This window comes from Danio rerio, chromosome 4, assembly GCF_049306965.1.
Source record: "Danio rerio strain Tuebingen ecotype United States chromosome 4, GRCz12tu, whole genome shotgun sequence".
Classification (NCBI taxonomy): domain Eukaryota; kingdom Metazoa; phylum Chordata; class Actinopteri; order Cypriniformes; family Danionidae; genus Danio; species Danio rerio.
Genome location: NC_133179.1, coordinates 24,540,312 through 24,567,838, shown reverse-complemented (window position 1 = coordinate 24,567,838; position 27,527 = coordinate 24,540,312). Strand labels below are relative to the sequence as shown.

Genomic DNA, 27,527 nt, shown 5'->3' with positions numbered 1-27,527 from the left:
ATGAGATGAACTAAAAAAAATGTTGCAAAAAAAAAAAACAGTTTAGTGTATCTTTGACAAGGCACGTTTATATATATATATATATATATATATATATATATATATATATATATATATATATATATATATATATATATATATGTAGTGAATTTGTAAAACAATAATAAAAGAAGCATAAAATACAAGTATAGGAAAATAAAGACAACAAAGAATAAACTGATTAAAATGTGTTAAAACAAGTTTTAAAGGAAAGAAAAATAGAAGAAAGACATACTGTAATAGTCTGATCTATTGGACGTAGCACAGTGCTTATTCAGTAAAGTCATAGCTGAACAGATGTGTGTTAAGGTTAGTAATCTTAAAAAATTAAAGAGTGTATTTTTTATAATTGTCTCATTTATCAGTGCCTCCTTTGTTGGCGACCATTGAAAACTTCCATTTTGTTTAGTTTTATGAACTGAGGACCGTCTGCTATTATCCACCAAACTCGTGGCAGCCTCAGAAATGTACCTGCTCAGGACTGTAAACACAATAGCGCACACATGCTGAGTGTAATAACACTGTTGTGATTTTAATCAGCGCTTGTGTCTCACTGTCTTCCTGCTTTAATGAGGAGCAGTTGTCGATCTGTCCGGCCCAAATTCACTCTCGCTGTGAGCTCCGAGACCAACCCTTTTCACCCGCCATTTTCCAGACCACCGTTTTCACATTTAACGCTCATTTATTTCTTCTGTCTTTGCAGTAACGGTACAGCTGGGAAGATGAACGGCGCTCTGGAGCATTCAGACCAGCCTGATCCGGACGCCATTAAGATGTTCGTGGGTCAGATTCCTCGCTCCTGGTCCGAGAAAGAGTTAAAGGAGCTGTTTGAGCCGTACGGAGCCGTTTACCAGATCAACATACTGCGAGACCGCAGCCAGAACCCACCACAGAGCAAAGGTAGAGCACGTTTCTTGTCTTTATGCATCACACATGTAGACCTGCTCACATGTGTACTGTGTTAAAGCTTGAGCCTATGACTTCCTGTTTTGATTTCTCATTTCCTGTATGTCTTTGTGTCGCTTATTATTCCATCTTTTTAAAAAGGTTGAGTTGGGGTTACACATTACAAATAATTGGATTACTTTTTTCAAGTAGTGCATTATTTTAATGAACGAAAATATCAGACTTTTTTTTCATATAAACATTACAAAGCTCACATGTGTCATGTGTTATAGCTTAAGCATCTGACTTCCTGTTTTGATTCTTTATTTCCTGTAGCTCTGTTTTTGCCATGCTTTTGTCATCCAAATCTTTCTAATATTCCATCTATCAGTAGTGTTGGGGTAATGCATTAAAAGTAATCCGATTACTTTTTTTAAAAGTAACAAGTAAAGGCTGATTTATACTTCTGCGTCAAACACCGGCGTATGCTACGGCGCTGACGCATAGCCCATCGCCGTGGCCGTCGCCGTCACTGACGTGCACCTCTCAAAAATTCTAACTACACGTCGCAACAACGCGTAGCGCAAGCTCTGTGATTGGTCGGCTTGCTAGCGCCGACGAGTCTGGGCGGGACCGAGAGCCGCGCGAATGGCGCGAGCGATTGTTTACAAGTGTGGAGTCCCGTGAAGGAGCTCCGGATGGAAAGTTTTGTTCTGTGTTTACCTCATGGTTAAAGTTGTTGCACGTCCGCCGGTTCCTGCCTCAAAATGAGCGAGTTTGAGTCACTTGTACATCCAGGAAGTGTTCAGAATAGCAAAACAGAAGCGAAGAAACTTGACACAGAGGAACATTTACACCTCACTGCCAACTAGCGTTTCGGAAGTGTTAATGCAGACCAACGGAGACAGCGCGCAGAAGTATAAATGCACAGCCACGCGCGTTGCCTGCGCCGTGAGTTGCGCCGGTCACTTGACGCAGAAGTATAAACCAGGCTTAACACATTACATTTTTAGCGAATCTGTTTTTGTTGCTTTATACATATTAATATTGTTTTGTTATTCCATCACAAAAAATGCTGCTTTTAAAAATGCCAGTGTTTAAGACAACGGATTACAAGTAGTCAGATTACTTTTTTTTACAAGTAGTGTATACATTTTTTTTTTATTGACTGAAATATCTGATCTACTTTTTCACATAATCATTACGCTGCTTACATGTTTCATATGGTATAGTTTAAGCACCTGATTTCCTTCTTTGATTCATCATTTTCTGTATGTCTGTTTTTGCCTTGCTTTGTCCATCTATATCTTTCAAATGTTCCATCTCTCAATAGCAGTTTAGTGTTGGGGGTAATGCATTAAAAGTAATCTGATTACTTTTTTTAAAGTAACAAGTAACACTTTTTTTTCTTTTGTTGTTGCTTCATTCATTCATTCATTCAGTGAGTCATTCTTTCATTCATTGTTTTATTATTCCACTGCAAAAAAACAACATTTTTTTAAAACGATCAGTGTTTGGGGCAACGGATTACAAGTAATCTGATACTTTTTTGGAGTAACGCAATCATTGTTTAGTTGACAATACAATATGTAACCTATCTCTTTCACATAAGCATTCCTCTCCTCATGTGTTATGAGTTATAGCTTAAGCATGTGTCTTCCTGTTTTGATTCTTCATTTCCTGTAGGTCTGTTTTTGCCTTCCTTTTGTCATCCAAATCTTTCTAATATTCCATTTCTCAATTGCTGTTTCAAAACCGAGTAGTGTTGGGGTAATGCATTAAAAGTAATCTGATTACTTTTTTAAAAGTAACAAGTAGCACATTACTTTTTAAAATTTAATCTGTTACTGTTGCTTCATTCATTCATATTTATATTGTTTTATTATTCCATCGCAAAAAAAAAACTGCTTTTAAAACTGCCAGTGTTTAAGGCAACGAATTACAAATAATTACATTGCTTTTTTTCTAAGTAGCGCATTATTTTTCTGACTTTCTGACTTCCTATTTTGATTTTTCATTTCCTGTAGGTCTGTTTTTGCCATGCTTTCATCATCCAAATCTTTCTAATATTCCATGTGTCAGTAGCTTTTACAAGTAATCTAATAACTTTTTTTAAAAGTAACAAGTAACACATTACATTTTATTTTAATTGAATCTGTTTTTGTTGCTTTATTCATTCATTAATTAACTCATTCATTCATTCATTTATTCATATATTGTTTTATCATTCCATCTCAAAAAAAGTTGTTTTAAAAGCTGTCTGTGTTTGGGTCAACGGATTACAAGTAATACGATTACTTTCTCAAGTAGCACTTTTTTTTTAATTGATGAAGATATCTGACCTACTTTTTTCACATAATCATTACACTGCTCACATTTTTCATGCATTATAGCTTGAGCACCTGACTTCTTGCTTTGACTCTTAATATCCTGTAGATCTGTTTTTGCCTTGCTTTGTTCATCCATACCTTTCTAATATTCTAATATAATAGTAATGTTGGGGTGTAATGCATTAAAGGTAACACATTACTTTTTTATTTAATCTGTTTTTGTTGCTTCATTCATTCACACATGCATTCTTTGATTATTCCATCGCAAAGCTGCCGGTGTTTGGGGCAACAGTTTACAAGTAATTGCATTACTTTTTTCCCCAAGTAGCGCATTATTTTTTGTTATTGACTGAAATATCTGATCATTACGCTGCTCACATGTGGCATCCATTATAGCTTGAGCATGGGACTTCTTGTTTTGAGTCTTCATTTTCTGTAGGTCTGTTTTTGCCTTGCTTTTTTACAAGAAGAAGATCCACATCTTCCTAATATCCCATCTCTAAAATGCTGTTTGAAAACTGAGTAGTGTTGGGGGTAATCCATTACAAGTAATCCAAATACTTTTTTATAAGTAACAAAAAAAACACATAATTTGTTTTTACTTTGGAAGAATATACCTGAGCTACTTTTTGTAATATCTGAAGTTTGATACACTGTAGCTTATGTCTGACTTCCTCTTAAGTTGTTTTCATTCATTCATTCATTCATTCATTCATTTATTTATTCATTCATTCAGTCAGTCAGTCATTCATTCATGTATTATAATAAATTGTTTGCTCAAATGCTCTTTTAACAAATACAAAATTTGACATTTTCTATTGGAAGTTGGTGGCAACAGATTACAAGTAAACCAATTATTTTTTCAAATAACAAGGTACTTTTTATTTTCCAAAACATTCCTGAGCTGCTTTTTCAAATATTCACTTTTTATCATCACGTCTACATGAAATTGTGGATAAAAACAGTTTGTTGGTTGTGTGAACATGCTGGTTACTGTACAACACTAAAATGGATTTTTCACAGCAATGCTATTGAAAAAACATATTGTCTTTTCTTAGCTTAAAGAACATTTTACTAATCACTAATTTACATTTTCTATAATAAATAACCTTTAGTTCTGCCAAGGTTTTGTTCAGTTTATTCTGGGAACCCTCAATGGAAATAAAGAACCTTTCATTTCAAGTGTGTAGTTCTAGACTTAATGTGAACACAGTTACTCATCTCTTGATAGCTGTTATGCTTTCTAAGAATTTGATGGAAACATAGATATTGACTTTTATAGTAATTGTTTTTGATTCCATTTATGTCAACAGTGTCGGTTGTCCTCAAACATTCCTCAAAATATTTTCTTCAGATATTCAACAGAAGAAAAAACTCTTACTGTTTTGGAACCACATTGTAAAATGATCAGTAATCGCCATAATAATGTATATAGTGTTAATTATCACGGCAGGTGATCTTCCAGCATTACATGTCTGCTTATGAGGTTGAGTTTTGGCGTGGGCTGCAGACAGCGAGCAGCGAACGGCTTTCTGGGTTTCAGAATAGCGCTCAAGCGTAGGCGTGAACCTCGCTTCTGTGGAGTTGTTAACACTCAGACAGGAAGATGGCATGTAGACGCTGGCAGTGCCGCCGTCCTCTCGCTCTTATATGGAGGATGAGTCAGGGCCGAGTGGGTGAGCATTACTCAAGTCCTGGACTCGGGCGTCACTGTCGGAGCGAGGTGTGTGATTGGCTTTCAGACGGCCGATTGAGTGCTCCTGTAGCTCAGTTCACTCAGGTCCGGCTTCATCAAGGCCTCAGTAATGGCCAACGCTAGCCTTCAGTGCCACTCCAACCCATTTTCATTTAGGTAAAGGTCGCCCGCGTGTGGCTCCGACTTTTAAATTAGACAGTATTGAAAGATTGAGCATTAACTTGCTGTGTCTTTCCCTGTGGTGTCTGACAATTAGAAACAATTTGTTTTGGACATGTTTCTTTAATGGAGGATCGTTTTATATATCTTTTGAAATTATCAATTATTCGCTGGATTTTATTTACAGAAGAGTGCCCGGGAACTGGACTTAATTTGATGTGTCCTAAAGCAACATATACACTCATTGTTTGATGACCTAAGATCTTGGTCAAAGTCACACTCACACACACATACACACACACTTTTATTTTTGGTGACTTTGCATCTATGCGGCTGGCTAGTTTAATACAGCTAGTTTAATATCTGCCCACAAATGAATACAACACAAGTAGGTTATTTATTTACTTCATAGGTTATCAATTGTAAGTAGTGGGTAATTTATTTTAAATAATTTAATAAAATTATATATATATATATATATATATATATATATATATATATATATATAGTCTTAAAAGTTATGCTTATTATTCATTTTTATAAATACATTTATTTGTTCATTCATTCATGTCTTTTGTTTTTTTTTCCATTTGTTTTTAGTTTAACAAATCAAATTCATTCCACAATATGCAATATTAATATAAACCAAACCAAGTATAATTTTAACGTAAATTATCCCTGATGTCAGTTCCCAGACATATACTAATCATATAAATATACCAAAACACATTAGAGTTATGTCACACTGATTTCCGGGTAAAGGTGGACAAAAAAAGAGCAAGTGTCTTCAATCGCATTCTATCATGCGTGCAGTCAAATATTACAATGCAGACAACTAGATTACAATGCAAACAATCTAATTTACATTTACATTTACATTTATGATCTGCGGAGAACATATGCTGGATAAGTTGGCGGTTCATTGCGCTGTGGTGACCCCTGATTAATGAAGGGACTAAGCTGAAAAGAAAATGAATGAATGAATGAATGAATGAAGATTCAAAGCTGGACGTCACGTTCAGCACCCCACATGTGTGTGTCCCTGTCGGGCCACCATACTCTGAATATCAGCGGGGAGGTGCATCCGAAACAGACGACCTCACTGATCGCCTGTGTGTGTGTGTGTGTGTGAGGAGCAGAATATAAATGCACCCAGAGGTGAAGAGCAGGAATTGTTTATCAGAGCCGTGCTTCACACATACACACACACACACACACAGACTGTCCCTTGTTGATTGAGCGATGCGAGAGCGAGTCCAGGGCTAAATGGCCCTGAGCAGCTGGGCTTCTTTAGTAAAGATGTATTCCTGTCTGCCTTTGAAGTCCGTCACACACACACACACACACACACACACGCCTACACGCTCGCAAGATGAATGGATGCATTTGTGTGTGCATCGCTTTCAGTCCCCGGACACGTTGCACAGCCACTGAATGATACAAGTGTGTGTGTGTGTGTGTGTGTGTGTGTGTGTGTGTGTGTGTGTGTGTGTGTGTGTGTGTGTTTGTCCTCTAAGGCCAAATGCAGACGTGCTATGTTAATGTATTGAAATGGATTCTAACAGATATGTGCGCGTTTATGATATTAAGTCCATAACTTGAGGGCATTGGGCGGTCGGTCTCGTATAACAGATCAAAACTGAAATAATTGGCACTCCAGTCATTTTCATTTACAGTCAACATGAAGACAGGACTGTTGCGCTTCTACAATGTCACCCTTCTTCAACAGAAATGGGATGCAAAATGCTTTATCTGTTAGGATTTGATGAAAGCGGCACCTTTGGACCTGAAGACTGCTAGCTTTTTAGAAAAACCAACAGCACCTGTTGATTGAAATGTGTCGGATGTGGAGGGAAATGGAAGACGAAATGGAGAGTTTGTCATAGATGGAAAGAGAACGCTGTGAAAAAACCCTATTGCCTTAAACTTTTCTTGTCATCTCAACCTCCAATAATCAAGCTGGCTTAAAATATGAAGTAAAACTTTGTATAAACTTTGTGTTTTGTTGTTTATTTTATTGTATTTTATTTAGTTTTGTTTTTTAATTTTTTATTTATTTAATTTTATTTATTCTCTCATTCATTTTCTTTTGGCTTTTTCTGATTTATCATGGGTCACCACAGCAGAATAAACCAGCAACTACACTGGCAGATGCCCTTTCAGTCATTAATTCCTTCATTCCTTCCTTCCTTCCTTCATTCATTCATTCATTCATTCATTCATTCATTCACTAATTCATATACTCAGTCATTCATTCATTCATTCATTTTTTTTGGCTTAGTCCCTTATTAATCAGGGGTCGCCACAGAGGAATGAACCGCCAACTTATCGAGCTATGTTTTACGCAGCGGATGCTTTTCCAGCCGCAACCCATGACTAGGAAACATATACTCTTGCATTTACACACATATACTACGGCCAAATTTGCTTATTCAATTCACCTGTACCGCTTGTCTTTGGACTGTGGGGAGACCGGAGCACCTGGAGGAAACCCACACTACCACGGGGAGAAAAGCTTCACACAGAAATGCCAAATGCCACTGCGATGCCCTTAATGAATGTCTTAATCCTAATAGATAAATTCTACATACTGAATTTGTAATTTTTCAGAAAAAAAAAAAAAAAACTCTAAATTGCAATATTCTGTATTTGAAATTGGGAATAAATGTTATTCAACCTTTTAATGGCCAAAACAAATAACTCAAACCCACACTAAATAAAAAATCCATTAAATCAGGGAAACTAGGGATTTTTAAATGCTCTCCTATTTTTTTTACTTTGTATAAACATTGTGTTTTGTTGTGAATTGTTTATTTATTTGTATTTAATTTATATTTAATTTACTTTAATTTAGTTTTATTTATTTATTTAGAATTTATTTATTTACTTTTAATTCATTCCTTTGGCTCACTCCCTGATTTACCAGGGGTCACCACAACAGAATGAACCACCAGCTACACTGGCATATTTTACACAGTGGATGCCTTTCTAGTACTGGGAAATACTTTTCATTTATCTCTATAGATTTTTGTTGATTTTTTTTTTTTAAAAATAAACAAATAATAAATTGAAATATTTTTATTTGAATTTGGAAATAAATGTTATCCAATCTTTGAAAGACAAAATAAATTATAACTCTATTAATAATATTATAATATTTATTATTATTATTAGTAGTAGTAGTAGTAGTAACACATACTTATTCAATTATAAATTACTTATTAAAATACTTATTTTATTTATTTATTTATTTATTTTTACTCATAAACTGGAAAAAAAATTCTTCAAAGCAATTTAGATGGTTTTATTTAAACAAAAAATTTAATTTAGTAAATTTCAACTAAATTTATTTGTTTACAAGGAATCATCTTTGAATCTTTTTTGTCAGTGGTAAATGTACGTATTTTAACAGATTTGTGTGTGTGTTTATGGTATTAAGGTCATAACTTGCTTCAAAACATAATAGCATTTTATGGACGTTCTCATAACAGATGAAAAACGAAATCTGTGAATAATTGGCTTTGAAGTTATTTTCATGCACAGTGAACATGAAGATAATATTCACAGCCTGTTGTGCTTCCATAATGTGACACTTTTTCGATCAAAATATGATGTAAAATGCTGCAGCTGCTTCTTTTTATCTGTCGAGATTTGATTGAGTCATGAAAGTGGCGGTTTTGATTTCCCAGAAAGACTGCTTTCCCTTTTTTAGAAAAATAGTCGGCACCTGTTGATTGAAAGTTGTTGGATGAAATGGAAACCAGAAGCAGACAATTTCTTACAAATATGTTCTGATGTGTTTTGATATATGATATGTATATGATAACCTGACTTGTTGTTTTTGTTTTTCCCCAGTACAAATGTCTGAACATGCTTAAACTGAGATCATTTTTTGCTTGAGAAGTAAAATTATATATTGAATTTAATAGGTTTAGGTGGTTTTAAGGGGTTAAGTCTTGTTTATGAGAAACAATAAAGTTTGCCATGGTGTAAAAAAAAAAAAAAAACTAAACAAATATGTAACTTATTTATTTATTTATTTATTTTCTTTATTTATTTATGTATTTAATATTTGTTTATTTAACACTTATTATATTAAATATGATAAATATAATATAATATAATTCTGAATAATTTCTGAATCATCTGCTGCAGTAAAACATGTGCTGGACAAGTTGGCGGTTCATTCCGCTGTGGCGACCCCAGATTGATAAATAGACTAAGCCAAAAAGAAAATAAATAAATGAATAAAATAATATAATAATAATATTGGCGGTTCATTTCGTTGTGGCGAGCCCTGATAAATAAGGACTAATGCGAAAATGCGGAAAATTCATGAATGCATAAATAATATAATTTTACTGTTACTATTTATCTGTTATTTTGGGAAAATATTCACAAACAATCGGTTTATATTGAATATATGCATGTAATGAGCATGTACTTTAATATTATGTTGTTTAATTAATTAATAAAAATAAATATGTACTCTTTTTGGGAGAATTTCAACATATGAATGTATTGTTTCAACATTTAAATAATTTTTATATGTAATTGTATATTTTGTAACTGTTCTATAATAAGTTATTTTATTTTTACTTATTTTAATTATTTAGTTACTGTTATATTTAGGAAAGAAAAAAAAACATGTTTTTATTCCCCAAACAATTGTTTATTGACTCATCATTGCTTCAATGTTTTTTAGTTTAGTTTAGCTCTTTTGTTGTTTTAGTTTATTTAGTTATTTTCTTTTTGTTTTATTTTATTTTATTTTATTTTATTTTATTTTATTTTATTTTATTTTATTTTAGTTCTTTTGTTATTTTATATATATATATATTTTATTTTATTTTAGTTCTTTTGTTAATTATTTTATTTTTTATTTTAGTTATTTTGTTGTTTGATTTAATTTTTTTATTAATTCTTTTGTTTTATTTTATTTTAGTTCCTTTGTTATTTTATTTTATTTGAGTTCTTTTGTTATTTTATTTTATTTTAGTTCTTTGGTTATTTTTTTTTTGCTTATTCATTTATTCATTCATTCATTCATTCATTCATTTTCTTGTCTGCTTAGTCCATTTATTAATCCGGGGTCGCCACAGCGGAATGAACCGCCAACTTATTCAGCACATTTTTAAGCAACAGATGCCCTTCCAGCCGCAACCCATCTCTGGGAAACATCCACACACTCATACATTACGGACAGTTTAGCTTACTCAATTCACCATAATTCGCCCCATATCTTTGGACTGTGGGGGAAATCCACACGAACGCAGGGAGAACATGCAAAATCCACACAGAAACACCAACTGAGCCGAGGCTCGACCCAGCAACCTTCTTGCTATGAGGCGACAGCACTACCTACTGCGCCATTACGTCACCTTATTTTATTTAATTTTATTTAATTTTATTTTATTTTTATAAATTAACTTTTAAAAACCTTGTGCAATGGACCAATTTCCCTTGACATCAAAGCCTCTTCATTGTCAATAAAACCCTGGTATTTCTCAGCGTCCGGATGTTCAGATCTCCAAACATGACTCCTAGAGCTGTAAGTGTGCTGTGGTGTGCTGCATGAGATTATGGACGGGTCTGTCAGCGAGTCTCAGCACGAGTACGAGTCGGTCACGGAGCTCTAGAGACGGTTGTACGGCTCCATGGTTTGATCCTGTCTCAGGTGCTTTTCGGGCCGTCAGCAGTCTTGCCACGTACAGATGTGGAAAACAGCATCCTGACCTCTGCCTGAGATTGTCAAAAGTTTCCAGCGGCGCAACACGATTAAATATGAAGCGCCGTCAACAGCCAAGGAATGAGTCGCTGGCAGTGGAGAAAGCGTGGACTTCCTTTATGTTTGCTGACAGCACAAGAACCAGCAAGATCTTATTGGAGAAATGTGTTCTTCTGTTGTTTTGAAGGCAGTGTTTTGATCGTTCTGGACACTGTATGGTCTAGACAAGTAGAGTAATATGTAAAACAGTCACAAGTTTGTGCTGAATCAGTAGCAGTAACACTGATCAATATTTAGCTATGTTTCTATTCAAAGATTACACCTTATCTGTTACAGTTATCTTATACTGTAAACTGAGAACCATTTCTACTGTATTGTTACCAATATATTTCTGGCAAAAATTCTGTGAATTTTACAATTCTTTAAGCATACCATAAAATGAAAAACTTCTATCGTATTTTTATCTATTTTTCTACAGGATTTTATTTATTTATTTTGTTTGTTTGTTTGTATTGTGATTTTATTATTATTATTATTATTATTATTTATCTATTAATTTATTTATTTATTAGTTATTTTGTTTGTTTGTTGATTTATATTTTATTTTGGTTATTTATTTTTACATTTATTTATTTTTTAGCTAATTTGTTTGTTTGCTCATATTGTGTTTTTATATTATTATTTTATTATTTATTTGTTTGTTTTTTGTTCATTTATATTTAATTCTATTTGTTTGTTAATTTATTTATTTATTTAGCTAATTTGTTTGTTCATATTTTTTATATTAGTATTATTATTTTGTTATTTATTTATTTGTTCACTTATTTTTTTATTTATTTGTTTGTTTATTTATTTAGTTTATTTGTTCATATTGTGTTTTTTAAAATTATTATTATTTGTTATTATTTATTATTATTTATTATTGTTCTTTTTTTTTTTTTTTTACTTTTAAAACTGTTTTGAGCAACTGACCAATTTCCTGGATATCAAAGTCTCCTCATTGTCAATAAAACACCAGTATTTTATTTATTTTTTTTATTATACAAAAGTTGTACAGCTGGGAAAACGTTGAGAATGACTACAGTATATATAAATATCACAGCTATTTTACAGCAGGTTTGAACATGGCTCTTCAGTCAGAACTGTCTGATTTCTTCATCTTTAACTCTACTGGTCTTACGCAACTGTATGGTGCATTCCAAGTTTTGATGTAGCGGAGTGTTACCTAATACTCCTGGAGTGTTATGAGCTCATGTAGCATTACTGGTAGAGTAGCTGTGGAGTGCTTGGGCTCATGTGGTATTAACTCAAATCTCTGTACACAAAACGCACATGAACGCTTGCACTACATCTAATTTTGCACCATTGTTTCATACATACATTACATTGTGTTCATCCCAACATGTTGCATCTATCATTCGCACAAGATGGCATTTTCTTTTAGCAATTCACAAACAAGCATTTTGTTCTTTTCTTCAGCACTATTAAATAATGGTTTAAAATGAGAGAAGGTCAAAACAAATGTTCATTTGAGCGATGAAGTGTTTATTTTTTTCCCAAATCATTCATTAATTCTTATCCCACACTTGTCTGTTGTTTTTTCAACTTTATTTCAAATTTGCAGTAAGTTCCGTCTTTTTAGACTTTAATTTTTTTTTTTTTTTTGCTAACACTTTATTTTGATAGTCCATTTGAGTATTAGTTGACTGTCTGTTTAATATCTGTTAATATTGCTCTTTCAACAGACATTTAACTGACTATAAGAAACTTTGCAAGTATTTTGTGAACTTACACTAACCCCAGACCTAACCACCACCTAACAGTCTACTGATAATCTAATAAAAATTAGTCGCAATGTAACTTAAATTCAATAAACGGACCATCAAAATAATTTGTGAGTTATATATATTTTTTTGCACTGATTTGGACAGATTTTTGCACTTAAAAAAAAAAAAGTATTTAAAGTATTTTTTTCTATCCAGTGCATTAATTTATTTTATATATGTATATATATATATATATATATATATATATATATATATATATATATATATATATATATATATATATATATATATATATATATATATATACAAATTTATATACATAAATAGAACAGAGCAAAGATGAGTGAAATAAACAACACTTTTTGGTTTTCTAGAGAGTCTTACAACATTCAGGTACAGAAATTGAACAATAAAACATAAAACAACATGGTCATCATTAAGACAATTCCATCCACCTATTTTTATGTGCATTTTGGGGAAAAAATTCCAGTATGCGCGATAAAGTTTTGTGATTTTGTTGTGAGATCATTTGATGATAAAAAATGTCTGTGAATGGATAAACTTGCAAGCTGAGCACATTGTAAAGCATCTAAAAACGCCTTAACCATTTCAGTATTAGTCTTATTCAGTTATTAATTACCTCCACAGCTGTCAAGAGCATCTGTGCTCCACGTTTAATGCATTTAACACCACCACTTGTTCATTGTGTGTCGGCAGTGTTTTCTGAGGTGCAGGTCATTTATTAAATAAGGAAAAGATTTACGCAGCTTCCCCTACCTCAATAAATTTCAGTTTTACTTTTGATTTTTGGTGCCTGTTAATCAGGAATTTACAATTTTGTTTGCTTTGACTCATTGGATGTGATATCTTTTATGTGATAATCCAGTTTTGCAGATAAATTTATTTAGCATCTTTGGATGGAAAAATGGCTATTGTATAAACAGTTAAAAAAATATTAATATCTTCAATAAAAGATATTAATCTTTAATAAAAATGTAATATTGAGATGTGACTGTTGTGGATAAACACAGTGCGATATCAATGCTCAATCAATATATGGTGAAGCCCTAATTAACAACAACATAACGAATGTAAAAAAATGAAAGTATCATTATTTAGGTCAACAAAACCTCTTCTGCAAGTTATGTTCGCAAGAGCTCTAATACCGTATCTGCTGAAGACCTTTTCAATTTTTTAAACATGTTTTAAGTTTTTAAAAAGTGTAACAGTCGCATATTTTTTTTTTTTACAGTAATTTATTCTGTTGGCCATAAGGGTTTTGATTAGGGATGTCCCAATCAGGTTTTTTCATTTGATTTAGAATTTCTACTGATACCAAAACCCAATTCGATACTTCTATAATATATAAAAAAATTATAAAGAAGAGCAAAAAAACAGATTCAGGATGTTCCTTATTGTATATTTATTTCACCTTATTTGAACATTAAACATCTCTGTTAACAAACAGAGCACTTCTGTGAGGTAACTTGAACAATCAAATAATAAATAACATCTTTTTTGACTTTCGCACTTTTGTGCAATAGTAAATATAAAAAAAGTAATATAAAAACAAATAGCACCTCAACTTGAAATACCCAGTAGGCGTTTGCAAGTTTAAATATCTCACAGTTTGCTAAGACAATGTTGTCGTCATCAACCTTGTAATACCACCAGACCGCAGACATACTCGTGCTTTGTGCTTCATGCTGCTTCCGTGTTCTACTTTGCCGACATTTAACCAGTAGCGTCTCTGCAATATAGTGATGCCCTGTGCGTTACTGTTTCTGTGTAAAGTCAAGAAAGAGGTCTAAGTCTGTGCCACCGCATAACCGCATAGATGTGTTCAAAAATAATGAGAATATATATTGTCCTGATTTTGTCCAATGTGTTCATGGTTTTGGGAAAAGAAAGGTCTAGATGTTTATTTGTGGTATCCTTGTTTAATGCAGTTAATGTTTGTGTCTTGATTTTGTAATCCGGATCAGAAAACAGTAGTTACAGTATACATATATAGGTAACACTGTCACTTACTTATGTTAATTATATTTACAAACATGAACAAACAATGAACAATACATGTAATACAGTATTTATACAATTTTGTTAACATGTTAGTACAAATAAACATTTCCAAGCACACTATTGATTTAAATAATGCATTAGTAAATGTTGAACTATGATTAACAAATGCTGTACAAGATTGTTAATTCTTAGTTGTTGGTAAATACACAAACTAATGGACTGTTATTCAAAGTGATTAATGGCTTAATCCATTTAGTAAATGCTTGTGTTTTGAGGTCACCGCGGTACTGTAATTCTGCATCCGCTGTTCCTTTGAGACCCCCAGGGTCATTGTTCTCCTTCAGGCACAATGATGATTGATCGGAACCAGGATCTCATTAACGCTTCAGATCCCGGGTCACTCTTAATTGGGACTGAACCTGCAACCTTTGTGTTAATGGGCCAGAACTATTATTCCACAAGCAGTGTCAGTGTTGACTGATGGGAATGATTCAGGCATGTTGGGGGTTTAAATGTGTATGATCGCTCTCTGGTGTCTGGTGTGTGTGCGTGTGCATGTGTAACACTGGGAACGCGATTGTTTTGGCCGTGGACTGGACAGCGATGTTGCCAGGGATGAGTGAGTCCTTAGTTTATCCTGCCAAAATTTTTCCTGGCAGTAGAAAGAGATTCAGTTCACTCAAATTTTTTTTTTTTTTTTTTTGCCTTGTTCCTCTTCTCTTTTCTCTCTAAAGAATACATGCCAGCACTCTCAGCTTGCTTTACACACACACACACCTTATATACCTATATATTAGTGTGTATGTATGTGCATGTGTGTGCTTTTACTTTTCTGTGGAAAGACAGATCTGTTTTTAGGAGCTTCAAAAGAAGTTTTGTAACACTTGGTTGTAAAACATTAGTGGAATGCATCCATAAAATGTTTTCTGGTGCATTTTACTGCCCTCTCAGAAAAAAATGGTACAATGTTGTCAAAAAAGGTACAAACCCTTGTCACTCTGGTGGTACCTTTTTATGGAACAGAAATGTACCTTAAGACAAAGAAAAAAATTTGCACCATTGCAGTTTGTACCTTTAAGGACATGATTTGTCCCATGGGAAACCAAAATGTACTTTATGTTTTAAAACCTCCAGACACAATATTGTATCTTCATCAAAGGTACAAATCTGATCCATGAATGTAAAACTACAAGACACTTTGTACCTTAACAGTGTCAAATGTGTTCCTTTAAGAAATATTTAAGGGTATTTTCATTCATTTTCTTGTCGGCTTAGAGCCTTTATTAATCTGGGGTCGCCACAGTGGAATGAACTGCCAACTTATCCAGCAAGTTTTTACGCAGCGGATGCCCTTCCAGCCACAAACCATCTCTGGGAAACATCCACACACACACACTCACACACTACGGACAATTTAGCCAACCCAATTCACCTGTACCGCATGTCTTTGGACTGTGGGGGAAACCGGAGCACCCAGAGGAAACCCACGCGAAGGCAGGGAGAACATGCAAACTCCACACAGAAACGCCAACTGAGCCGAGGTTCGAACCAGCAACCCAGCGACCTTCTTGCTGTGAGGCGACAGCACTTCCTACTGCGCCACTTCCTCGCCTTAAGGGCATTTTGCTTGTTTAAAAAAGTCTATTTTTGTGTAAATGCACCTTTTCCATACACAATAAGGAATACAAAATACTTTAACACAAATCAAAAGATCTATTTTTGATAAACATTTCACAACACTTTTCACCAAAATGCTACACTAATACATTCGCCCATGTACATTATAAAACTTTTTTTTTTTCTCCAATGTTCACACAATACCTTCGTAATCACTTAAATGTTCATTTAATTGACTTCATTTTAAAGTAGAAGTAGAATTATGCAACAGTATTGTAACAAGATATGCACAATGTTTGATTAGTTGTACAGTACTAAAATGTCTTCATGAACACTTTGCATATGCAGGACTTTTGCCAGCTCATGTGCGTAGTGGAAAGCAAACGCCAAAAGATGCAGATATCAATAATAAAACTGTATTTATCAGAAAATGCTTACCAAATGTTTATTAAAAATGCCTTAAATGTTTAGTTTACATTACCTATAGTTTTGTTTTATAATTATTGTTTATGAGTTTCTTTAAACATATGCTTTTAAATGATGATTGATGTTTTAATATGTTAAATATTCTTAAAATAAATTTGCCTTTTTAGTTATATTAATTTCATACATATTGTAATAAAGGAGTTTTTCAACACATATGTACCTTTTTATGAAACCAATTTTGTATCTTACATGATATACATACGAAGATTATCGAAACGCTTTTTTGAATTTTTTTAGCAAATTGCTAATGGTCTAATCTGATTCAATGATCTATGCTAAGCTAAGCTAAAAGTTCTAGTGCCAGATGCAGAGAATAACTGAATGGATTAAAAATGGTAAACATCAACTGCGTTAATTCTAGGGGAGTAATAAAATGAGCCTATTACCAAAAAATTGGAGTGTTCCTTTAAGAATCAGATATTAGCCTCTTTCTTTCCTCTTCTCTGTGGTGTAGTTTGGCAGAGATCTGTATGACAGCAGTGAGATTGTTTTCTCTCTCAGCAGGAAGTGCGACAAAAAGAAAAAAGAAAGCAAAAAAAAAAGATCAAATCCACTTGGCTTATTGCATGCTTAAAATGCTTACCTCTCTCTCCATCTCTGTCTGTTGTCCCAGGGTGCTGTTTTGTCACGTTCTACACAAGGAAAGCTGCCCTGGAGGCCCAGAATGCACTGCACAACATAAAGACCTTAACTGGGGTGAGTGTTTGTTTATCTGCTCGTGTCTGTCTCTTTATGAAAGCCAGCGAGGCAAAGAATTTCTTATTCATATGACGACGGTTTCGAGTTTTTTAATCTGCTTTCCTTTGTTGGAGGTGGTAATTCAGGAAAAGTCGGGTTGAGGAGAAAGGCTTATGCTGGTCTTTGTCTCAAGTCAGAGAGCAACTTTAATGAGTTTGTGCTTTTTAATGGAGAAAGTGCTACATGTTGTGCTGAAACTCAGAGTTATTGCACTCGAAATCCAAACACAAGTGGACATGGGAGATACGCTAGGAGTCAGTTTGAAAGTGACAGCGGACATTCATTTTCAAATAAATGATGTTATTTTGCAAAGAATGCTGTTTATTGTCAAAGAATCTTGAACAAAAACCATAAGGATTTCCATAAAAAATTAAAGAATACATATTTTAAATTGTCCATAGTATTAAGTCTTGATTGAAATATGTTGTATATATACTAGTTCTGTCAAAACTAGTGCGTTAACACATGCGATTAATTAGAAATATTTAACATGTAAAAAAAAAAATTACGCAATTAACGCTGTTGCAGATTATTATTTTTTTGTCTGTTGTGGTCGACATGTGTTTAACATGCAAAGAAATATGGATAAGACCAAGGATGCACTTTTTAAAGGCAAGTTTCAGTATAAAATAATTAATGTCGCACCACCAGGCTCCAGAGTTTCATGCAATTTGGGTGTTTCGTTTTTAACTTTCAACTTTTGTTTTATTGGAATTTGATGCCACATGGCGAACGGAAAGAAAAACCTCCGCATTTTGGCTATTATAATATATTTGTTTATTTAAACTAGCCTATATTAAATAACTTACAATATGTATTTTACCATTCGTATTGGCATTAAAGAATTTTTAAACAGATTATTAATAACTTATAAAAGAATATTTTACTGCGCTCAGTGAAAAGTTTTAGGTCAAATAGGCTATTTAATATTAGATCAATTGCCAACTCGTCGCAGCTATGTCTAAAATTAAACTCTTATCAGAAAACAATAAACACATAGCCTATGCCAAGTGGAGACCGGCATGAACCTGAAGTCACCATCAAATCCTGTCCCGTGCCGCACTGTTGCATCGAGTCTTTGAAATCATTTCAGTGTCAGCGCCTATTTAGCTGTAAGAGCGTGGTGATTTGCATTGGTTTGAATTATTATTCAAGATCAAATGCCATGCAAACGCAGTAGGTTAAAAAAAATCAATAATATCTTAAATATCTTTAGATATGGTTAAATATAATAATGAAATGTTATATACATAAACGTATAACTACCGCGCCCCCATGCAATAGTATTGTATATCGGTGATCTCACAGGGGGACGATATGGCAGTCTGAAAATTTTGTATATCGTCTAACACTAGTAACTACTTCTTTAGAAAAAAAAAACCATCAGTTTTGTGCTAATTATTGCATAAAAAAATTCAATATTAGTTTTGGTAAAAAACATCCACATGTTTTCCATATTAATTGAAATATATGTAAACAACACATTGGACCTATATTTCCTTTACAAATATTATTGAGAATATTCCATATAAAATCACTTAGCTAACACATTCTAATCTCATATATAAATCTTATAAATTGTAAATGGTTTTAGGCCTAATTTACAGGCTATTTATTAAGAAATGAAAAAAAAATCCTACTTAATATTATTAATAACACTAATAATAATAACAATATTAATAATAATTATTAATATTATTATTATGATGATGATTATTATTATTAAGTAGGATATTGTTTGTTTATTTTATATTTTTTAAGTCTACTTTTACTTTCTGACATTCTAACCACTGCAGAAATGTTCTAACCAACAGACCCATGTCGTATACAACACAGATACATTTCTTAAAAATTTATTACATTTTTTAATAATAAATTTCTATATATTATTATATATTTCATTTATTTATATATATTTATTTATATATATTTATTTATAAATATATATATATATATATATATATATATATATATATATATATATATATATATATATATATATATATATATATATATATATGTGTGTGTGTGTGTGTGTGTGTGTGTCATAGGCTTTAAGACTATAACTTTTAGCGTCACCTATAGCTTTCGTCATGAGCCATGGCTGTGGGCTGTGTTCAATATGGCATAAATGTTTTCAAAGTACATTACGAAGGGAACGCAATTGTCAATATGAATATAAAAATACTTTAAAAGCAAATTACACCTGAGAGAGATGACTTTAATGTGTTTTTTTTTATGTTAGAATGTTCTAAACGAATAGGGCATAGGGGGGATAACTGGAAATATAGCACAACCAGGAACTCTGCTTCTAACTATAGCTCTAGAGGTGTAGTTTCAAGCGTACAATGCAATGCAGTGAAAAAATGCAGTTTGCAATGCAGTGAAAATGCCAAATCAATTAACTATATTTGTAACGACAAAACTTCGACTTTAGTTAGCTAACAATGGTTTTCGGAAATGCACAGTATGACAGGGTGGCTGCTGATGCTCTGGATTATTGAAATTATAAATATTTATTTATTTATTTATCTTATTTTTTCAAATTTATTTATTTATATATGGTGTTTTGTTCGTTCCCAGGGAACTAATAATAATTTACAAATTTATTAAATTCTTTAATTATTTGAAGACATTATTGAATAAATTGAATAACCTATAAGAGAAAGAAAGAAAGAAAGAAAGAAAGAAAGAAAGAAAGAAAGAAAGAAAGAAAGAAAGAAAGAATCTGTATTATAATAATATTTTTTTAAAATATCCGCTTTAATTTGAGATTTGACATAAAATACTTAAACTATTTTTTAAATTAGCTGTAAACGTTGGATGATTGCAAAACAGCATGTGGCAAAATATTTGAATATATACAGGCTTTTCCTCCTAATTGAATAAATAAATGGATGGATCAATGAATGGATGGTAAATATTATTGAACATTTTAATGTACAGGTCTTTTAAATCAATAAAGATTATTACTGGCATTAATATTAGATGAGATTTATAAATGCTTTAGGAGTTCATGTAAGTGTTAGTTCATCATAACTAGCTAACAAATGAAACATTCTTACTAAATTCATATATACCAGATATCTTATTACTTGTGTTTGTGTGTGCTGCAGAAAAAAAGCACCACCGATTACTGTCGACTATTATAAAATAAAATAAAAATGCAAGGTTGTGCTTAAAGCCAAAACAAGACTTTATTTATGAAAACATAACAATAGCGCCGTTATAAAACTGACAGATGAACTGCATTCTTGCTTTTAATGTCTGTGTTTCTTCCCATTGTTTTCAAATCATCTTTTTTGTTTAGTTCGAAATGTTGTTTTTCCTATTCTGAACTCCGTAGCCTTCGGCAGACTAGAGATGTCACATACGATTATCATATCAATTGCTGCCATAATCAGGCCGTCTCTGAGAGGACGATTGAAGGCTAATGTAGGACACGTCTGCTAAAGTCTCCTCCAGCTGTGAATGCATTCATCTCTCATAATGCGATTGTGCATTAATTCACTGCACCGAAGACCGCCGAAAATCACGACCGTCTTGGGAAATATGCTGTAAAAGGTTTGGACGGTGGACTTTTTTTACAGTCATTTGTCGCATAGGAGAGTCTGAAGACTTTATTTTGCAATTGCAGATTTTGAGACTGTAGTTGAAAGAAAAATATTGAATCAGCAAACATATTTACTTGTTTAATAAACAAGCTTGGGGATTTTTGTTTTTGATCATTGTTAGGCTTTACAGTTCTCTTGAAATCTACTTTTGTGATACTTCTGTGCTTAATTTGAGAAAAAAGATAATGTGTTTGTAGAGTATTAAAGTGTTTATTGACAAAGTGTTCTTCAAAATAATTAGCAGAATGTTGTGACTTTGACATGAACAATAGAATGATAATGTACAAAACTTAAATGGGGAAAAAAATGCACACAAACCTAATATTAAGCTAAATACTATTTAAATAGACTAAATATAGCAAAGAGACAACTAACCATTCAGTATACATCAATTGTGTCAATTGACCCATCTTTCCATCCTTCTATTCATCCATTCATTCATCCATCCATCCATCCATCCCTCCATCCATCCTTGGTCCATCCATGGGCTCATCCATCTGTCTTTCCATCCATCCATCCATCCATCCATCCATTCATCTAACATATGTCATTAATTCGTCTGTCTATCCATCCCTCTGTCATTTATACATTCAACCATCAATTCTTCAAATATCCATCCACTCCACTACCATTCATCAACCCATCTGTTCAGTCATTCATCATCCATGCATTCATTTATCTGTCCATTCATCCTAGCAGCCTATCATCCATCCATTAACCATGCATTCATTCTTCCATCAATTCAACCATCATTAATTAATTCATTCATTCATTCATTCATTCATTCATTCATTCATCTATGCATCCTATCATCCATCAATCCATCTGTTCATCAATACTTTCATTGGTCTGTCCATTTATCTTACCAGCCTATCATCCATCTGACATTAATTCATCCCTCATCCATCCATACACCTATCCTATCATCCATTATCCATCTATTTTTATATTGGTCCACTATTCATTCATTCATCCATTCATCCATTCAATCATCCATTCATTCATCATGCATTCATACATCATTCATTCATTCATGTATCTGTGAATTAATTATTTATCCATTAATTTGTCATTCGTAATTCACATTCATCCATATGTACATCCTACCATCCATCAATCAGTCTGTTCATTAATTCATCAATACTTTCATTGATCTGTCCATTCAATATACCAGTGTATCATCCATCTTACATTAATTCATCCATTATCCATCCATACACCCATCCTATCATCCATCTGGCAAATCATCATGCATTCATTCTTATGTCATTCATTCATCAATTCATCCATCAATTCATCAAACATTCATTCATCCATCCTACCATCCATCTGTTCATTTATTCATCATCCACACACTCATTGGTCTGTATATTCATCCTATCAGTCTATCATCTATCCATCCATCTATCCATCCATCATATTAATTTCTCAATCCATCCATCCCAACATACATCATACATTAATTCATTCATTCATTCATCCATCTGTTCATTTATTTATTCTTCATCCAATCATCCATCTGACCATCCATCTTTCATTCTTTCATTTATCCATCAACCCATCCACAGGATTCCCTATTCATTATTCATTCATCTCTCCATTCATTCATACCACCATCAATCCATCTATCCAACTATCTGGCTGTTCTGTTTGTTTAGCTTGATTTAAATGTTTCCACTTGTGTGTGTGTGTCAGTAGGTTATCTGTTTATAACATTGACAGATGTTGTCAATTACACCGTCTGAATTGCTTTCAAGAAGGTCTCATCTGTCTTGTTTGCTTGTGTGTGTGAGGGCTCTATTAAAGGTAAATGCAACGGCTTGTTTATTTTAAATTACATATTGCTTACTGCTAGTGTTTATGACAGTGTGTGTGTGTGTGTATGTGTGTGTGTGTGTGTGTTTGAGAGAGAGAGAGAGATAGTGAGTGTGGCAGCTTATAAAATCCCCACTGTGTGCCCATCTGTCTGACTCCTGTGATCTTTAACCCAAACACACACACACAAACACACACACACAAACACACACACTGTGTCCTCAAACCACTGGACTACACACATGGGCACACATAGATAACTGCCTTTCTATAAACAGCAAAATCTGACAGGATAATCAACATACATGCAAAATAATTGTGAATAATAGTTATATAATAGTAAATGTGTATTAATAGTAAATGTGTAAATAATAAAAAAACAGGTTCTGTACATCAATTCCTCATTACCCGGAAAATAATATCAATGATAAATCTTCTAGTCTTTAAAAAACAAAGTCAAACACCAAACTTGAGACTTTTGTAGCCATTAAGTATGCAGCTCACGGTCAAAAGGAGTGCGTTTGTGTGTGCGTGTGTGTGTGTCCTACAGGATCAGATGCCAGCAGCATGGCAAGCCATCAAAGGCATGAACGTGTGTTTTCATGTGTGTATGTGGGTGTGTGTGTATGGGGCAAAGGTCAGAGCTGAAATGAAGTAAACGGATATCTTCAGTTATTTCGGACTGCTTTTATAACTCGATCCAGGTCAGGAGTTCTGAAGCTGTCATTCTGACATCCTCAGCCACAGATGTTGACCGCATTCAGGTTTGTGTTTGAGAGAGAGAGAGAACTGGCATATATATTTGATGAGAAGTGTTCAAGAATATAATCTCTGTAATGAGTGTCATGGACTTTATCAGGAGTGAATGAAAATGTTTACATATGTGGACACACACATACACATCGTATAGAGAACACATGAATATGGAGAAACAGATGCTGTGTGTGTGTGTGTGTGTGTGTGTGTGTGTGTGTGTGTGTGTGTGTGTGTGTGTGTGTGTGTGTGTGTGTGTGTGTGTGTGTGTGTGTGTGTGTGTGTGTGTGTGTGTGTGTGTGTGTGTGTGTGTGTGTGTGTGTGATCTGTACTCTGGCAGTATATCAAAGCTGGACTCAGCATTGTGGAGTTGATCCACTAAGCTAAAGGTGCTGCAAGATGAAGAGACTTGACACCATGGTACCAGTTTAAATGTTATTAATTTATTTAGTAAAAGAAAAAATAGATGAGCAATCAAAAATGGAAGTGTAGCGTTAATGGCGTTAATTAAATAAAGCATCAAACCTCTTTTTTTGCATCTCCATTTCAGTATATCCTAAGTGTATCTTTGATAATATGTACCATTTATATATGTCGGACCACCTAGTTTTTAACTTTTTTTTTTTTTGTTAAGGTTTTTTTTTTTTTTTGTGATTTAAAAAATACAAATAATAAAAACAAAGCTTCTATATTTTGGTCTCTAATACAGATCTAAAATGGTAGAGATTAAGCCAAAGGAAGGTGGTATAACTCTTATTTTTTTCTATGATCTTACTTTCTCTCTCTCAGATTTCACTGCAGAGCATCTGACATCATTTACCTCACACATAGAACATGTGTTAGGGCTTACCCTATCTTAATACACCTCAAATTCATCAATGGCAGGGAAGCGTTTTCTCTCGTTACCTACAGGGAAAGAGTTAAACGAAATAATTTATCTATTTGATGCACATCTTAATACCGCCCATTCATGTAAAGCAAATATAATGTCCAATTCGGTCACATCCAGCAGCCATCATCTGTGAACTTATCTTCATCATTGTAAGCTGATTGTTTTTTTTTTCTGTTCCTTTGCTCCATTTGTTAGAGGTTTGCTCCCACTTTCTTTTACAGTCTGAAGCACGTCAAATGCACAAAGCGTCCAATTTGTGGCACAGGATGTCTAATTCTATCTTTGCATTGACTTCAGATGTAAGTCACTCACGCTTTATTTGTCTGCTTACTGCAAAACAACCCCCCCCCCCCCCCCCCCACCACCACCACAACTTCTATGAAATTTTATAAAGGTGAGATGTCATTTTTCGAGAGACACTCAAATACATATGCAACATCTATAAGTCATGTAAAACGACTATTTGCACATTGAAATAAATCAAATTTTCATTACATGGTTTGGAGCTGGATGTTTTATGAAGTAATTTCCATTTTTTAAGAATCGCTCGTATGTCAGCTTGTAGACAAACCAGCTGATCGACATGACTTTGAAACGCTCCAGTGTCTCTATATCTGTGGTTACACTCAGTAAACAGCAGTGAGTTTGATGAACTGATGACCTTCACAGCCAATCACAGTCATTTCAGTGGAGCAGGTAAACATAATGGCAAATCAGCGCTGTTTAGGAACGTGTGCAGTAGCACTCAAACGTTAGCTGTAAATTCTTTCTTCTTTAAAATATCTTACTTTGTGTTTAACAGAAGAAACCGAAACAGGTTTGGAACAAGTGAAGAGTGACTAAATGATGACAGTTTAAATTTTTGTGTGAACTATCCCTTTAAGACTAGCAATGTGCACTACTGTAGCAAAATAAACATTGTACATTTGGGTTTCATGCAGACTTTGAGAATGATTATATATGCTGTAGATTCATAAAGATAGAATAATTAATACATTACATTATTTGAAATTTTAACATTATGAAATGTTGCTTAGGTAAAATGTTCTTTTTCTTTGATACTGAATATTGTCAAACAGACATTAAAAGTCAAATAAGACACACAACTTTAACAACAAAAATGAAAAACACAGCATTACCTCCACAAAAATATTAATCTGACACCTGTGTACATAGACTGACAATTAAAAACCCAGAGCACACAACAAATTATTCAGAAAAAAACATTAGATAGAGATTAAGAGAACAGGAAAGATGGAGCGCAATAAACATTTCATCGGCAAAGTGCTGACAAATCACCTTCATCAGCAGCCCCACTCGCGTACGTCTTCATTCGGCTCGCGTCTATCGAGATGAAGAATTGAGTCAGCGGAAAAAACGACGACACATTAACAAGATTACAGCGATAATGTAGAACATCAGCGAGACCAGCTTGATTATGAACATTAATGAGTGTGCTGTAGTAAATGTAACCCGTGTGCGTCTTGTGTTTCAGATGCACCATCCCATACAGATGAAACCTGCAGACAGTGAGAAATCAAATGGTGAGTGTCTCCTATATTTTGTCTCCAGTACGCTTGTCTTTCCCTCTGTGTGTGTGACTGACTGGAAGATGACTGAATTATTGAAGCCCAGGAGAGCCGCGGGTCAACAATAGTTTAAGCGTCTGGCCTGGCAGTGACCCATACGCGTATATACAGACACTCAGATAAAGCGAATCACTCATAAAATGATTTCATAAATGTGGTCAGGAAGTCCAGTGAAAGGGAGCTGGTGACCAGAGGATCTGCAAAGCTCTTTAAAGGAGAGATGTCATAAAAATGATAGACTTTTTTCATGTTTAGGGGCTATCATCGGTTCCCCAACGCATATGTAAGCTCAAAAGACATGACATAATAGATATTCAGTGTCCATCTATCTATCTATCTATCTATCTATCTATCTATCTATCTATCTATCTATCTATCTATCTATCTATCTATCTATCTATCTATCTATCTATCTATCTATCTATCTATCTATCTATCTATCTATCTATCTATCTATCTATCTATCTATCTATCTTCTCAATGATCTATCTTCTTTTCAAAAGAACCAACTAGGGTTGCACAATGTATCGTTTAGCATCAATATCACAATGGGCGCATCTGCAATAGTCACACCACAGGACATTCAATGTTGAGTTGAGATTACAATTAACTAAAAATCACAGTTCAGTACACATGATTTGTTTAATCGTTTTCAATTTCAGTCGTAATCTATTAGTTTTTTACTCAGATCTGTTTTAAGGCCAGTGACTGTAATATTTAAAGCAAATTAAAACAATTTGGGAACAAGAAGTTATAAAGTTTGCCACTTTACCAAAGATTAATTGAGTTTAATTATTCATCAAATGAAGACTATAGAGTGTTATTTTAGATTTGATTATTTAATTTCTTGGCCTCTATATTGTAATATTCCTCCAAAACCCATAAAGCATTGTTTATTTTGTATTCTATCTGTGCTTACATTTTTTAATTACAATTTTTACATATATTTTTGGATATAATCTATGCAGATACACTCCACTGCAGAATCATCCCAAATCAATGTAAAATTGTGAATTTGCCCCAAAGAGTTTCTTATGTCATATTGTAAAATTATACAAAACACAATATGAAATATAAAAATATGAAAAATTTGAAAAAAAAAAATCCAATATTGTGCTGCCCTACAACGGATTAATAAACAAGACAGACAAACAGTCAACTTTTGAATTACTTTGTCACTTTTGATTCATTGTTAATATATATAAAGCCTTATAGTCTACTTTTGACCTAAAAAAACAAACAAATTGTTTTGTTTTATCCATATGTATTATAATGACATTTTAATGAATATATATATATATATATATATATATATATATATATATATATATATATATATATATATATATATATATATATATATATATATATATATAT

At 33.3% G+C, this 27,527-nt stretch overlaps 1 protein-coding gene across 51 annotated transcripts in view; it reads left to right on the top strand.

Annotated features, from left to right (window-relative positions):
• Positions 1-27,527, top strand: part of celf2 (cugbp, Elav-like family member 2) — a 430,922-nt gene that overhangs the window by 348,489 nt on the left and 54,906 nt on the right. For 50 of the 51 annotated variants that reach the window (XM_073945704.1, XM_073945681.1, XM_073945676.1 and 47 more), the window contains 3 exons: positions 743-939; positions 17,363-17,445; positions 26,057-26,105. In XM_073945704.1, coding sequence (XP_073801805.1) covers positions 743-939; positions 17,363-17,445; positions 26,057-26,105 — 329 coding nt within the window. 51 annotated transcript variants of the gene reach the window in all.